Genomic DNA, 16,871 nt, shown 5'->3' with positions numbered 1-16,871 from the left:
CACCGGCCAGCCGCCGAGGGCAGCCGCCGAGGCCAACCGAGGGCAGCCGCTGAGGCCAACCGAGGGCAGCCGCTGAGGCCAACCGAGAGGGCAGCTGGCGAGGCAGCCGCCGAGGGCAGCCGCCGAGGGCAGCCGCCGAGGGCAGCCGCCGAGGCCAACCGAGAGGGCAGCTGGCGGGGCAGCCAGCGAGACGTTGCTTGAAGGCCGAGTGAGGAAAGAGACCTCCTTCAAGACAGAAGACTGGGCAGTGGGGACGCCAGCCGGGATCGTCAGCGCGCCTGACGTCACAGTCGGGATCGTCAGCGCGCCTGACGTCACAGTCGGGATCGTCAGCGCGCTTGTCGTCACAGTCGGCTGCCGTTCCGCGAGCGAGGCCGTCAGCCAGCGTCGCCGCCTGCCATGATGCTGCGGCGGTGCTGGGCGTCGGGATGTTCCGCGGTCCGCTCCGGGCGCCTGCTGCTGCTGCTGGGCGCGGCGGCCGGCGCCGTCCTGCTGCTGCGCTCCGCGGCCGTGCCGTCGGCGCCGCCGCCGGAGGACGGCGGCGAGCTGTGGCGCGGCACGGCCGGCAGCGACGACTGCCGGCTCCCGCCGCTGCCGCTCGACGCGCCCGAGCTGCGCCAGTTGTTCCACGCCGTGCCGCCACTGGCTTGCGACACCGAGCCGGCCTGGGTGAGCGTCGGCGTGGGACGGGTGGTCGTGCGCGAGGAGGCGCGCCGCGCGCACGGCACCGTCAAGTGCGAGTTCGCCGATGTGCTGTTCGTGACGGACGAGAGGGTGGAGGAGGGCGCAGTGACGGTGTCGGAGACAGCGTACGAGCTGCACGCGTCCGACTTCGTGCGCGTCAGGTGCCGCGCTGCAGACGGCGCCACCTGGCAGAACGTGGTGGCCGGGGTGCGCGCGGGCGCGGCGCCCAGCGCGCGCCGACTCGATCAGCTCTCCCCGAGCCAGCTGCCGCTTAACGTCCTCATCTGGGGCTTTGACTCGCTGTCGCGCAACACGTACGAGCGCAAGCTGCCCAAGACCGTAGCTTTCCTGCGGAAGCAACTGGGCGCGGTGATCCTGCAGGGGTACAACATCGTCGGTGACGGCACGCCGCAGGCGCTGATCCCGATACTGACGGGTCAAACGGAGCCGGAGCTGCCCGAGACGAGGAAGCGCTTCAGCTCGGCTGACTTCGTCAACGTCTACCCATTCATTTGGAAAAAATTCGCCGATGACGGCTTCGTCACCGCCTTCAATGAGGACCAGCCGCACATCGGCACGTTTCAGTACCGACTGAAGGGCTTCATGCCGCAGCCAACGACGCACTACATGCGTCCTTTCTACCTGGCCACGAAGCCCGGGTTCGGCAGGCACAAGCCACACTGTCTGCGCGACACGCCCCGGCACAAGGTGATGACGGACTACGTAGAGCAACTATACGCCGCCTACCCGCACACAGCCAAGTTCATCTTCAGTTTTCACTCCGAGCTCTCGCACGACGACGTGAACCTCGTGGGCGTGGCCGACGACGATATGGTGGCCTTCCTGACGCGCATGCGCAACACCGGCGCGCTCAACAACACGGCGCTGCTGATGATGGCCGACCACGGGCACCGCTTCACCGCCGTCCGCAACACGCAGCAGGGCAAGCTGGAGGAGCGGCTGCCGTTCGTGGCGTGGGCATTGCCGGCCTGGGTCGGCCAGCGGTACCCGGAGGCACTCGCCGCGCTACGCCAGCACGCCCAGCAGCTGACCACGCCGTTCGACCTGCACCAGACGCTGCAGCACCTGCGCCACTGGCCGGCAGGGCCGCCGCCGGACCCGGCCGGTCGTGGCGTCAGTCTCCTGCGGGCGGGCTCGGCGGCGCGCGGCTGCGCTGAGGCCGGCGTCGAGCCTCACTGGTGCGCCTGTCTGCGCTGGCGGCCCGCCAGCGACGGCGACGCGGCGCAGGAGGCGGCGCGCGCCTTCGAGCGCTATGTCAACGCCGAGCAGGAGCGCCAGACGCCCGGACGCTGTGCGCCGCTCCGCGTCGAGGAGATCCTGAAGGCAGAGGTGCTTCAGCCGCAGGCTAACCTGCTGCGCTTCGTGAAATCCAAGGACAAGGACGGCTTCGTGCCAGACCTGAGCAGCGCCGGCATGACCGCCCAGCCCATGATGCAACTGCGCATGCGCGCCGCGCCCGGCGCCCGGACGTTCGAGGTCACGATGACGCGCAAGGGGAGCGGCGAGTTCGCCGTGCGCCACGAGGACGTCAGCAGGACTGACCGCTACGGCGACCAGGCCCGCTGCGTCGCCGACCGCATGGACCACATGCGCAAGCTGTGCTTCTGCCGAGACTGACCTTGACTGACCTTGACCTTGACGAGACACCTTGACCGCTGCCCGATGAGGACGTGAGCTCGAATCCCGCCCGGTTGCAAACGTGCGTGAGGCGGATCGTGGTCGGGGACACCCAGGACTCGTTACCAGGAATAAAAAGCTTGAACGAATCAGGGAAGTAGATAAAAACAAGACTGGAGGTTCTAAGAAGCAGTTCCTCGGGCATCAAAATTCAAGAACAAGACATCTCTGCGGCACATCATCTGCTCGAAGTGAATGCAATCATCTGCGTCTTTCATGACAAAACCTACGTGACATGATCTATGAAGACTGCCTGAAGCTAAAAGAAAACGCGCTAGCATTGTACGACGATCGCCCCTTTGTCGGCGAGCCGCCGACTCGATCGGAGCGCGGCCTGTTCAACCAGCTTCTAGTCACACAAAGGAAAAGGTGCTGCGGGCGGTCTCCGGTCTCCGTCTCCGGCCCCCGGTCTCCGGTCTCCGGTCTCCGGTCTCCGGTCTCCGGTCTCCGGCCCCCGGTCTCCGGTCTTCGGTCTCCGGTCTCCGGTCTCCGTCTCCGGCCCCCGGTCTCCCGTCTCCGGTCTCCGGTCTCCGGCCCCCGGTCTCCGTCTCCGGCCCCCGGTCTCCGGCCTCCGGTCTCCCGACGCCGAGCCCTGCCATGTCCGCTTTGTAACGCAGCAGGGTATCGGAGGCCCGCGCCGGCAGCTGACGACCACGGGGCGCGCGCCCGATGCAGCCGGCTGACGCGGCTCGCGCTTGCGCGCTGGCGGTGGCTGGTAGTGCTCCGACGGCTGCCGCAGTGTTACGGCCCCGTCCGGTGGTGTTCCGGCGGCGGCTGACGATGCCCCGTGGCTGCTATGGTGCTCCGACGGCTGCCGCAGTGTTTCGGCCCCGTCCGGTGGTGTTCCGGCGGCGGCTGACGATGCCCCGTGGCTGCTATGGTGCTCCGACGGCTGCCGCGGTGTTACGGGGCGCCCGGTGGTGTTCCGGCGGCCGCTGACGATGCCCCGTGGCTGCTGTGGTGCTCCGACGGTTGCCGCGGTGTTACAGCCCCGTCCGGTGGTGTTACGGCGGCGGCTAACGATGCCCCGTGGCTGCTGTGGTGCTCCGACAGCTGCCGCGGTGTTACGGCCCCGTCCGGTGGTGTTCCGGCGGCGGCTGACGATGCCCCGTGGCTGCTATGGTGCTCCGACGGCTGCCGCGGTGTTACGGGGCGCCCGGTGGTGTTCCGGCGGCGGCTGACGATGCCCCGTGGCTGTTGTGGTGCTCCGACGGTTGCCGCGGTGTTACGGCCCCGTCCGGTGGTGTTCCGGCGGCGGCTGACGATGCCCCGTGGCTGCTATGGTGCTCCGACGGCTGCCGCGGTGTTACGGGGGCGCCCGGTGGTGATCCGGCGCCGGCTGACGACGCCCCGTGGCTGCTGTGGTGCTCCGACAGCTGCTGGCGGTGCTTGGCGACCGCTGCAGTGCTCCGGCCGTGCTCGGCATCGTAGCGGTGCCTGTCGGCGTCCGGCCCGAGGCACCTGGCGCTGCGCTGGTGTTCGGCACGGCCGCGCGCACTTTGTCCGCGCTGGGTGGCGCTGCAGCCTCGAAATATTGAATTTAATATACCAAGTATATTTCCACGAGTGATTATTTTTATTTTTAACAGCACTCCGGCCACTGAGTCCATTTCGTGCTGTAATGGTGTGCCATCGGTTAAATGTCACTGCTTTAAAGCAAAGAAGCCCTGACCCTGAAACCATTCCTGACTGGAACAGCAGTACGCGGCGACGATCAAACCTATCCAATCAATATTTTCACACCCTATCCCCTGGCAGTGAACTAAATTACGCCCACTCCGAACACAGCTAAGAACTGTGTTAGACAGAAGGTTCAAGCTCGGGTACTTCACCTATCAGCGCCGCATCATCAGCGCATCATCATCCGCGCATCATCTTCACCTATCAGCGACATCAGCGTCGCATGGCGCCCGAAGACCTACTGCCTTGCTGAGCCGAGCAAGGTGAAGTCAACCAGCACGTGTTGCGCAGTCAACATTTGCCTGCATCGTTCACATATGGGGGCATCCGCTGTGTCATCCGCTGAGTCCAAATATGTAGGTGATGTATGTGCGCCCAGTGCGGACACGGGTAAGCGTGGTTTCGCCTTTTCGAACCTGGAAAGAGAGTGCCCGGTAGTCTTATCTTAGGCTTGATGGCTTTCAACTTGTTCCATTTGCTTTCCTGGCCCCACACATTCTGGCAATCAGCCAGCATAAAGAGCCTTTCAACAGCGTAGAGGTCACTGCACGGATCTAAAAGGTCTGATGGGGGGGGGGGGGGGGGGGTAGTGTTGCAGACTTCGAGGCCAAGTCAGCGCATTACCAGTCATGCCAAAGTGGCTGGGAATCAATAATTGATCTGCTTCCCGTTTGCTCCCAGAGATCTGGCTCGTTCCCGGATCATCCGGGTCAACTGGGTCGCTAAAACAGCGGGGTTCTGTAGAGATAAAACTAGCTGAGAAAGTCAGTCGATATTGCGGTGCATCATGGACGCCCCAGGTGGGTGGTGCACTCAAAGTAGCCTACGATGGCGTGCAGTTCAGCAATAAAAACCGACGCATGCGCGCGCCTCGCACACCGCCCAGCGCCTCGAGGTGAAATTGAAGGCATATCCAGTGGCGTGGGACGTTTTGGACGGGTCAGTTGGATCAGTTGGATCAGTACAGAAGTAGGCCGGTCAACCGCACCTGATGTTGGATAACAGCGCCCGGGCTTCTTGCCTCATCTCAAGAGCTTAAACGTTATTCTTCGAGCACCCGGTCAGCGAAACGTCCAACGGCGGGGCAAGCACCAACCCGGGCTCAGTGGCGGAGTACATTTGGGCCTGTATTTGCCTGACGCCAACTTCGGCTTCCTGGAGCAAGCCACCCACTCGGATGTACAGCGGTCGGGTGTTTATCCGCTTGGCCTGTGCGAAAGTCTTCATCAGGTCTCTGGAGAAGGTCATGCCTCACGCCGGGTGTGAACCGAACCGACATGTTCATGTTCTCGTCGCGTGCCACATGGTGGCGGTCAACGTCTAAGCTTCAGAGGCGGCTCGTGCTTGATGCAGGAGATGCGCGAGAGGCACCTGTCGCCATACGAACACGATGATAATCGACGCCGTCCAGCAACTTTTGCCTGAGTCACGAGCAGCGTCATACAAGGCGCACGCATAGTCCATCTATGGTCGGATGAGAGCCCGGCAAAGCGCCAGCACCATCTTGCGATCTGCTCGATATGACGCGCGCGAAATGACTTTCAAAATGCCCATGGATATTGCCATGAAGGCCCGTCATGTGGTCGATGTACGAGCGCCGACGGTCGAGGACGATCCCCAAGATTTGAAATCGTCCGCTAGTTCAGAATCTGTGCAGGTTCGTCGCATGCTGCAGAAACGCATGCACGTGGTCTTAGACGTCCAGGAAGTAAAACCATTCCTCGTGTCCCTTTTGGCTACATCGTCTTCACGCAGCTGCGCCTGACGTTCTGCTGAGGCTGACGTTGATGCCGTTACGCAGATGGCGAAGTCATCTACGAGTGGGGACTGACCTACGCAGGCAGATAGTAGACAATATCATTGACCACAACGGCAACGAGCGCGACGCTCAAGATTCCACCCTGTGGCATGCCGTTTTCCTGTTACAATTGGGTGGAGTACCCACCACCGACTCGAACCTTAAAACAGCGGTCACGAAGGAAGTTTGCTAAGAACCAGCCTATGTGACCACACACACACACCACACTTGTAGAGATTCGACGAAATACCACCGTGCCCGGTTGTATCAAAGGTCTCTGTATGTTCACAAAACACAGGTAAAACGTGTTGTTCAAAAGCTTGTTACAGTGGGGTCTCTGGAATCGCCGAATGCTTTAACGTGCACTGCTTACATCTGAAGCCACACGAAGCGCGATCAGCCTACAATGCGCCTGTTCTGAGCCGCCTTTGTGCGATCTTAAAATCAGTGCAATCACATATTCCCTCCACTGTGTACGAAAGGAGTCAGTCGCCCAAAAACGGTTGGAAAACATCCAACAGTTCCTGAAGTGCGCTGTGCAAAGATGCTTTAGCGTATTGTTCGTGACGTCATCGGGTTTTCGGACCACACTTGTGCTTCCAATGGCGCCTCTTAGCTCGGTCACGAAAGCATGGCATTGTATGCTTCCTTACCATTAAAGCGAAAGCTCATCGGGTGGTGTTCGCACAAACGCTTATGACGTGCAAATGCTAAGCAATATTTCATTAATATTATTTCATTAATATTATTTCATTAATATTTCATAAGCATTATTTCTGTTTTTTGTGGCCCGCTCCGAAAACGCACGGCCGAAGATGTTGGTGACGTCTGTCATGTCAGTGACTGATCAGCCACCCACCCTGAGTACCGGCACTGGTGAGGATGAGCCTGTCTCTGAAGTACGTCTAATGCAGGACCACACCTCCGTCAATGGAGCAAACACTTTACACCCCTAACGTAAGTTTGCAAAGACGCACGTTTCGGCCCTCGTGCTGTTTCTTCGCCACTGATCTTGGGCGCTTTAACAAGATAAGGTTATCAGGCGTAGGAGAGCGGAGGAATCTCCTGCACGCCCTTTTTTTCTGCGCGATAGTGGGTCCGGACTTTTCATTCCACTACGGCACCGGAGTTCAACGAGACCTGGTGAACGTTTGACGTAAGGCGTCACTGGTAGCGGTAAGCATTGCCGATAGATTGCATTGATTGCATTGATTTTCATTGCAGGCATTGATTTTCCAATCAGTGATGAAGCCGTGCCTTCTGCCACAGGGTGCACAGAAACAGTGCACAGTGCACAGTAGTGAAACAGTGCACAGTAGTGAACACCCGCCAGCGTGCTCGCCGATGATCCCAACGATCCGGTCGCGGGTGGGCGGGGTTCGGTCGAAGCCATTTGAGGGAGCGGTTTCTTCCACACAGGTCACTATTTACCTCACAGGAAAATTTTTAACCAGAGATGGAGTGCATATAGAAAGGTCGACTGTGGATGTGCTCCCGGATGTGCTCCCGGACGTGCTCCCAGGTGTGCTCCCGGACGTGCTCCCGGACGCGTTCCAGGACATGCTCCCGGACGTGTTGCCAGGCGTGCTCCCGGATGTGCTCCCGGGCGTGCTCCCGGACGTGCTCCTGGACGTGCTCCCGGACGCGCTCCTGGATGTGCTCCCGGACGTGCTCATGCACGTGCTCCCGGACGTGCTCTCGAACGTGCTTCCGGACGTGCTCTCGGACGTGCTCCCGAACGGGAGCCATACATGTGTGCCAGAGCCGGTGTTCGACACACACAGGCCGTTGAGGTAAGGTAGTGACCCGAGCATTCTTCCTCAGTGGCTAGTGCAGTTTCCACCCCGCAGGGAGTTATATGCATTCAGATCACCAGGCATAAAAAACGGGGTCGATAACTACTGAATCTGCGTCCCAAGCGCGGCGTCTGGTGACCTCCCTTCCCGCGGGAGTATGGCGAGCAAATACAGGTGTGGGAGCGGGTGTGGCGCAGCAACTAACACCGCTACCACAGCGACATGTGACGGCCGGGCTGGCAGCATCAAGATCGACCGGCACCGCAACAGGCCGCAACGCGATTTGAACGGTGATCTTCACGCAATGCACGCTGCGGCGAACTAAAAAGCGGCGCTACCATGCGCTCCTGCACCATGCCTGACGTCAAATCGGAACACGCTATCCTCTTTTACGGCACGCACCACGTCCGGAAAGAGTTTGGTTTTATACAAGCCAACCACAGCGGCGCTCAAACAGAACAGAAATCACTGCAGGCAAGTCGCGAGAGCGGGACGCGCAGGGCCCGCCCCCGGCGAGAGCGGGCGGGCCTTGTGTCGTCGCCAGCGACGCCACGCCCGAGATGTGACCTAGGGGTACGTCGAGGGCCGAACCCTGGGAGCGGTGCATGCCGGCCCGGCGACACATTGGACGGAGGGGGCGAGGCGGCAAACCCATTGAATCTCGCGAGAAGACGAAGGCAGGCCGGCCCAGCTGAAAGGTGTCGAAAATCAATAAAACATCAAGCGAGGGGCTCCGGAGAAAGGGAGAGTACAGTGCCAGTGAGTGCGCCCGACGCCTACAGCTGCATCTTGAGGTCGACCCTCCGAGGCCCCGGCTCACAGCGTCCGGCTGTGATGTTCGACACGGCGTACGACGGTCACCGGCGACAGCGCACACGATGTGAGTGCCCAGGCTGTTGTTCCCCATCCCACCAGGCCATGGACAGCTGGCGCTCCGAGCGTGCCCTTTCACCCCCTCCCGACTGGGCGGCGCAAGACGCGGTTATCGGACCCTCCCGCGGAGCTGGGGAAAGGGGGAGGGGCACGGGTGCGAGTGTGTAAAGTGCCACGCGGCTCGACGCTGAGCCCGCGTGAAGCGATGGACTGGTGTGTCGCAGTGTGTGAGTGATTTTTGCCTCGTTGTCCTTGAGTGTGAATACAGATGACGGTTTGCATCGCAATGGTTAAGCGAGGGAGCGAGGATGGCTGAGGTTGGTTCGGGCGGCGAGAGGACACTCGGGCCGGCGTTGGGCGGTGCTGTGTCCGGAGCCCGGGATGCATGCTTGGGCGCAGCGGCCCGCTCGTTGACACGCCCCGTAGCTGTCCAGAGTTGCCGGTGGAGGAGGCCATGTAGAGGCGCTGCGGCTTGTCCGGGCCCTCGCCTGGCCGCCGTCGCGGCCAGACGCAGCGTACGGGCAGCGCCGACTGTCACCGGAGGTCTCCGGCGGCAATGGTGGTAGAATGTGGGTTGGGTGGACGGTTCGCCTATCTTGTTCCCTTTGTTGCTGTTATTGTCAATATTTCGAGGTGGCCGGACCCTCACGGGTTCGATCCAGCGCGCATGCTCGGCTTCTCTCACGACCACGCTGCCTTCTCCCCATTCGTTGTTGCTCGCGTTGCCTAGGCCGGTGGAATGCATAGTCTCGTGGGACTTCCTGCACAGACCAAGGTTCGTTTTCCCGCCAACAGGACGTTTGGTCTTCCGCTTCAGTTGTCGCTGGTGTGCGTGTGCGTGTTTTTCGTTGTTGTTGCTTTTTTGAGACGCCGAATTCCCGCCGGAGCACGGCCAGCGCGCATGCGCGATCCGCTCACAATCGCGCCGCCCTGATGCCGTCCATCGCGCACCCGGCAGTGCGCGATGGCGGCGCGGGCATCCCGCGACCCGCCGGCAGATGGCAGCATCTTGCGGTGTGGATGGACGGAGCGGTCCAGTGCTCGCGGCCCGCCGGCAAGTGAGCGGCCCGGCGTGGCTACAAGGACGAGGAGCCAGACGGCCGTAGTTCTGCTTTTACGCAGATAGACGTTTGTGGGCAGCGCGGCCCAAGACACAGTTTCGCTCCTTTTTCGGAGACGGCTGACTCGTTTTATTGTTTCCCACTTGACCCCAGGCGTGACGGCAAAAAAAGGCATTGGTCATGATGTGACCTTGGACCCGTGGGGACCGCCCGGGATGCTTGATTGTGCATGACGGCAGCGGAGTCTATCCGTGGCGTCTCCGCCTTGGGAGAGGACAGGAGTCAGTCTGCTTTCTTCCGAAGTGCTGTACGCCGGGCCTTATGAGCGATTGGTGACGGGATGTTCGGGACGGATAGGAATCCCGCCATCGACGCTCATTGGGGAGGCGACGAGGAATCAGGCCGCCGGACAGGCCGGTCAGGCCGGACAATCAGGACAGGCGTGATGCACTTTAAACATAGCTTAAACGTGGCTTTATGGCAAGATCGAAATGTGATAAATGAATTTAACTTAACTCAACGAGGACCCACGCCGACGAGCCAATTAGCATGCCAAGGCGCAGGAAATAAGGGGGGAGGCCCCACACGCGTGCGAGCCAAGGACGAATGGGATGATGTAGGACACCAGCGGATGTGAATGCTTGGAGTGAGTGTGGTGGGGCGCCGAGCGCATGGTGTCTGCGTGGGTTAGTTAAGGCGGGGGGGGGGGGGGGAGGGCAGGGACATTACCCAGCGGGTTCTTGCCAATATAATTCGCCAGTGCGTGGGACCCTTGCCAGTTGGACGTATTAGTATGCACGCGATCCCGTTTTTGCCCAATTCAAATATTATCGCAAGCTAAAGGGTGGAGGTGGATACCGTGGTTAAGGGCGCGCAGCCATAGGCGGGGAGACGGCCGTTCATGGTGCCTGACCGGACCCACCGTCCCGTCGAATGCCCGGTCACCCGCTTCATCCTAGCTCTGTGGCTCACATGAGTGTGCGTTGATGTCGGGTGTACCGGGGCCACAACGTGCCGAGTCGTGCGCTAACATCATCTGGCTCTTATGCTGACCAATGGGCTCCTCATGATAAATTCGCTCTTGTGGGGAGGCGTAATAGCGGCAGCCGGCAACGCACAACATCCAGCAGCGGCCAGGGGGCCACGCACGTCGCCCATCGCACAACCCCCCCCCCCCTCCCCCCCCCCACGGAAGCAGAATAAGGGCCCACCAACCGCCGCCCCCCCCCCCTCGGAGGGCGACGACAGGGCGCTCAGAGCCACCCGCTCGGATTAAAGAGCGGCAGCGCTACGACCCCCGGCCATGCCAGACACGAGTCCAGCCCTCCTCCGTCGGATGCGCAGCCGGCTCCGCGCGCACAGCAGCACTCTCGATGGTTTCTGCAGTACCGGGGTGAGTCGCTACAGACTGCTGCGAGGGAGCACTAGGAAATTGGCTGAGCAGCTCAGTGGCCGTCGCTGGAGCCCGGTCCTAAGCAATCGACACTGTCGGGGCAGTGACCGCACCCCAACTGCGCTCTCTGAAGAGGTTTGGGGATATGTCCTGTCTCTGGAGCAAATGCCAGAGCAAAGCCATTGAGTCGCCAGCAGTCATATCATGAAAGAGGTCCAGTCTGGTGGCCATCGTGGGACTCCTCGCAGCTGGCACGTCCACCACACGTGACCTGCTCTCGGCCGGGACGCAACGCCGCGGCGGCAGCGGACAGGGCGCCACGGCAGCAGCGGACAGGGTACCACAGCAGCAGCGGACAGGGCGCCACGGCAGCAGCGGACGGGGTACCACAGCAGCAGCGGACAGGCGCCGCGGTAGCATCGGACACAGCGCCGCGACAGCAGCGGACACAGCGCCGCGGCGGCAGCGAACAGGGCGCCGCGGCAGCAGCGGACAGGGCGCCACAACAGCGAACAGGGCGCCGCGGCAGCAGCGGACAGGGCGCCACAACAGCGAACAGGGCGCCGCGGCAGCAGCGGACAGGGCGCCGCGACAGCAGCGGACAGGGCGCCGCGGCAGCAGCGGATGGGGTGTGCGTCACGGCAAGCCCTCCCGGTCTCTCCCTAAATCGCCTCCGTTTCACTGTGACGGTTCCGCTCTTTCTTTCAAGAGTGTGCGGCACGTGCGAGTCCATGCCGGATGGCGAGCTCCACAGCTCGCACGTTTGCTAGCGTCTGACTCTTCCCATGTTGGCGTAAATGTTGTGATACAGGAAAGCTTCGCGAGAGATTTCTTGGCGCCGGAATGCAGCTGCAGAAGGATCGTAACGCCCGCCAGCCCCGACCTGCACTTACCCACCGCCGTGTTGGGTCGCGTAAGGCTACGGTTACCCATGGCTCGACCCTTCCGCCGCCGGGAGTGCCCGAGCCGGGCAGGGGACCGCAGCACTGTACCTTGGAGTGGCACGAGGAGCCACTGACTTGCCGGCTGGTCAAACAACCATTCAGTGGGACAGGACCACCTGTTTTGTGTCAAAGGCCCTTAGAGGACAACCTGATACTGGTGCGAAATCGCCACAGATTGCATGCTACCGTTTAACCTTGGTTTGCTCAGTTGTACGTGGCACGTAACACATTTTTTTATGACCATTTTGCCCCAGCAAACTACTCGCGGCTAGCAATTTCGTTGGAGCGTATTCCATTGCTCAATATAAATGCAAATGGAAATACCACGACACAGATCAAATCAAATTTCGATAATTAAAACAAATGCTGCTATCTATGATGATGATTTGGTCTCTGGGACGCACCGACTACGTTAATCATACGGCGCCAAAAATGCTGCTATCTAAATCATTCCCTTCGCGGCATCACCTCCATGATTACGCGGCCATTGCTGGGGACCTCACCTATCAGCATGATGCAAAAAGCCGGCTTAGAACTAACAAACATACTGTAACGGCAGCGCACCATGTCTTGGCGGTTTATCTGATACGGAGCGCCGATCGGGATCCGGCTGCTGCCCTCCGTAACAGTCCGTCGGCGTCCCTGGTAATGCCGCGTCGGGCTCGCACCAGGGGTGCATTGTGTCACCATCGTGTATCACCGCGGGCGCATCGTATCCGCATCGTGCATCACCAGGGGTTTATCGTGTCACCACCGTGCATTACCAAGGGTTCATCGTGTCACCATCGTGCATCACCAGGGACATCGTATCACCATCGTGCATCATTGAACGGTGTCGCCCTGTCGCCCAGTGTCAGTCATAAACACGCAACAACACAAAGCGCAACAAGCCGCGGGCAACACGCAGCTGGGCTGCGTGTTGCCCGCGGCACGCAGGCAGGCGGCCGTGGGATCGTGTTTTCATGTTGCAAACGCCATTGCAGACCGTGTGTGTTAGCCCGGTACGCGCCACGGGTAACCCACAGACGGGGAGGCGCTGGCCACGAGGCCGCCACGGGTAACCCACAGACGGGGAGGCGCTGGCCACAAGGCCGCCACGGGTAACCCACAGACGGGGAGGCGCTGGCCACGAGGCCGCCACGGGTAACCCACGGACGGGGAGGCGCTGGTCACGAGGCCGCGACGGAAGACTGCTGGCTGGTGAGAAGCTTCACAGAAATACACGTAGTATTAGTTTGTAGTTGAAAACATCAGCTCGGGCGGGCGAAATTGCAACCCCCTGTGGGTTACCAGTAAGTCACCCGGGCGATCAGTAAATCGTTGTCAGGAAATTTGAGACCCACCAACCGCCGAGACACGCCGGCCGCGAGCACTCACCTGGGCAGCTGGATGGAGGTGGCGCTGGGAAACAAGATGGCCGCCTGGCCGATGTCTGTCAGCTGGCCGTCCGGGAAGCCGACGAACAGCCGGCAGCGCGTTCGGTCCATCAGCGTCTGCGCACGGGAGGCGCAGCGGAGAGTCACATACCGAGCGTCTTAGGCGGAGAAAACAGCACACACACACACACACACACACACGCACGCGCACGCGCACGCGCACACACACACACACACACACACACACACACACACACACACACACACACACACACACACACACCACACACACACACACACACACACACACACACACACACACACACACACACTGAGCGGGACCCGTCTACAGGCCGCAAACCCGCAACAACGAGCTCGTCTGCAGACGGCATGTGCAGAGAACGGTCGAACGCGGGGGTTCTGCGGAGAGAAGGGAGCGTGGCGCACGCTCAGTCACGGCCTCGCCGCACGCATCTGCCCCACGCTCTCAGAGGCGCACGCGCAGGACGAGTCACGATAATAATGATGGTGACGGTGACGGTGACGGTGACGGTGACGGTGACGGCGAAGGTGAAGGTGACGGTGACGGTGACGGTGACGGCGACGGTGACAGTGACGGTGACGGTGACGGCGAAGGCAGGTGAAGGTGACGGTGACGGTGACGGTGACGGCGACGGTGACGGGACGGTGACGGTGACGGTGACGGTGACGGCGAAGGTGAAGGTGAAGGTGACGGTGACGGTGACGGTGACGGTGACGGTGACAGTGACGGTGACGGTGACGGTGACGGCGACGGTGATGGCGACTGCCTCGCAGCCACGGCGTTCCATCCCCAGCGGGCATCCTGTCCCCGGGCTGCGACTCTCACCAGCGCGCGTCTGGGAATCGAGCACTTCACCCACGTCTGCGATAAGGCAGACACTCGAATGGGGGGGGGGGGGGGGGGGGGGTCGACTGCAGAGGTCGTGCACTCTCAGGCGAGCGGTCCCTTGCCACAGCGAACAGCTCGCTCGGTCGCCCGGCACCGCCGATCCCGCATGCACTGAGCGGCGCAGAAGACTTATTTCGCTACAATTATTCAAAGGTAATAACCTAATGTTATAATCATTGTCCAGCATATCACGCACACTTTAGCCCTTATAGCCGTTGTCAAAGGTATCAAGCACATTATATCGTTCAACAACGAAGATTACACGCAAATTTGCCACCATGCAATATACATTATGCCCGTTACCTTTGGCCATTATACAAGTCATTGTACTCTTGTTAAAAAAATGAGGTATGTCATAGACGTTGACCAACGAAGATTACACACGTTGTAGCCACTATCCAAGACACATTCCAGTTTACAGCCGTTATAGGTGTTGTCCAACAGGTAACACACGCTACAGATTGGACCAACAAAGAGTGCAAACTTCAGAGCCCTTGCAACTGCTATCGAACAACTAATGCATGTTACAGGCGTTGACCAACTCAGACGTACACGCTGTACTATTTACAGTTGTCCAACGAAGATTACATGTATCAGCGTCAGTGCTTATCAGATGCCTCAAACCAGGGAGGAGGCGACAGGGGGCGAGTCCATGCAAACACAGCTTAGAACAAGTCGCCAGGGCCCTAATCTTCATCACTCAACGACAGCCGCAGTAAGGGCACTATCTGCCAACACGCCATGCTCGGAGGACGCAGCCAAGCGTGGCATGCGTCACGTGGCACGAGCCACGTTTCTGCAATACGCGTAGTGTGGCATGATCCACGAGACGTTTCATGAGCCGCCGCCTTGCAATACACGTGGTACGGCATGATCCACGTTACATTGCATGAGCCACGTGCTTTTACAACACGTGGCATGGTATAAGGGAGGTATGCCAGCTACACGTGGCATAGTATGAGCCAAGTGCACGTACTGTACGTGGCGTGGCATGACGTACGGATGCGTACAGCACGTAGATCGGTGTGAGCCACGTGTACGAAGTGACACTCGAAGTGACACTCGAAGTGACACTCGAAGTGACACTCGAAGTGACACTCGCAATGATACGATGCCAGCGGCCGACTTTCGAGATGCGGGCAGATATTTCACGAAGAGCGCCTTGCAGAACGACCGCACGCGCTGGTGTCCGTCTATCCATTGCCGGTTATCACGAATTGGAGCCGTGGGGCCGCGTTTTGCGCGTTTCAAAGACAACTAAACAAGTGCGCTTGCTCGGCGCTGTTGGTGCATTGTGCGCAGTGTTGCACAGCGCACACTACGCGAACGTTTGTGTGGACATGATTCACGTAGTTCCGCGGTAAGTGGAATGCATGCTTATTCGAGAGCTGCTCAACATCAGTAACGCAGAGGGAAGAAGTCCGTCGCTGATCACGAATGTTGCAGCTGTATGACACGCTGGCAGCGCGTCAGAAAAGAGCCGCTTCCGTCCACCGAAGAGCCACCCGACGCGTCGCACCGCCCCCGCCCGCCTTTCTACAGGGAGACCTGTCACACCGCGCCCGCCCGTTCTTCCACAGGGCAACGCGTCACACCGCGCCCGCCCCCCCCCCCCCCTTCCACAGGGAGGCGCGTCAAACCGCGCCCGCCCCCCCCCCCCCCCCCGCTTCCACAGGGAGGCGCGTCCAAACCGCGCCCTCCCGCCCTTCACAGGGGCCACACCACGCCAGCCCGCTCTTCCAGAGTAAGATGCGCCATACCACGCCCGCCCGCCTTCCACAGGGCGACGCGTCACACCGCGCCCGTCCGCCCTTCCACAGTGAGCTGCGCCATACCACGCCCGCCCGGCTCTTCCCCAGTGAGCTGCGTCACACCGCGCCCGCCCGTCCTTCCACAGGGAGATGCGCCATACCAACGCTCGCCCCCCTTCCACAGGGAGGCCGCTCTCACAGCTCGCTCCCGTCCCGCTGGAACGCCGCTGTCCCTCCGCCCCGCCCAGGCCGAAGCTCGAAGGGGCCGCGGTGTCTCAGAGGGGAGCGAGTGGCGCACGGCCGCGTCCGGCCGGCCGGTGCGAGCACATCCCGGTGGAGGGCATCATATCGACTCAGTACTGCCAACGAACCGGCGACCACCCCGGTTCATAACAGCCGCCGCCCTCCCCCCAAATTACGCCGCCGAGGACACAGCCGGTCAGCCGCGGCCCGTGCCACGAAATGCATTGATCAGGGTGGGGGGGGGGGGGGGGGGGCTGCCGGCAGGCAGACAGGAAGACGAGAGTATTTTTGCCTCCCACACAACAAATTCGGGGAGTCCTTTTCCCAAAATAATACATTGCAGCTATCCGTTTATTGCCACAATTCAGATGAAGGAGGCACCCACAACTGAGAAAGGCTGCAATAAATAAGGACCAGAGGCCTCTTGCTACATCCCGAGGCCCATTGCCGCATCATGAGGCCACCTTCATGAATAAGATAGCACATGGGCTGATAATGTCCATTGCTGTGTTAAGGAGGCACCTTACGACTGGCTCGGGCTCAGGAAGACCCCGTTCTAAACTAGGAGACTCTGTTCTGGGTCAGAAGACCAGGAGTGGTAAAACGCCCCGACTTGGTTGATAAAGTCGGCGACAAAATGTAT

General features: G+C 60.7%; 1 protein-coding gene across 1 annotated transcript in view; it reads right to left on the bottom strand.

Moving 5' to 3' along the window:
• The window catches only part of LOC119094032 (uncharacterized), a 121,744-nt gene that overhangs the window by 21,884 nt on the left and 82,989 nt on the right, over positions 1-16,871 (bottom strand). The window contains exon 2 of the mRNA XM_037217097.1: positions 13,305-13,420. Coding sequence (XP_037072992.1) covers positions 13,305-13,414 — 110 coding nt within the window. The 5' untranslated portion in view covers positions 13,415-13,420. The remainder of the gene's footprint in view (positions 1-13,304; positions 13,421-16,871) is intronic.

The sequence above is a fragment of the Pollicipes pollicipes genome, unplaced genomic scaffold (assembly GCF_011947565.3).
Source record: "Pollicipes pollicipes isolate AB1234 unplaced genomic scaffold, Ppol_2.1 Scaffold_1600;HRSCAF=1878_pilon_pilon_pilon, whole genome shotgun sequence".
NCBI classification, from domain to species: Eukaryota; Metazoa; Arthropoda; class Thecostraca; order Pollicipedomorpha; family Pollicipedidae; genus Pollicipes; species Pollicipes pollicipes.
Note: the sequence above shows the minus strand (reverse complement) of the source record. Positions and strands in the feature narration are given on the sequence as shown.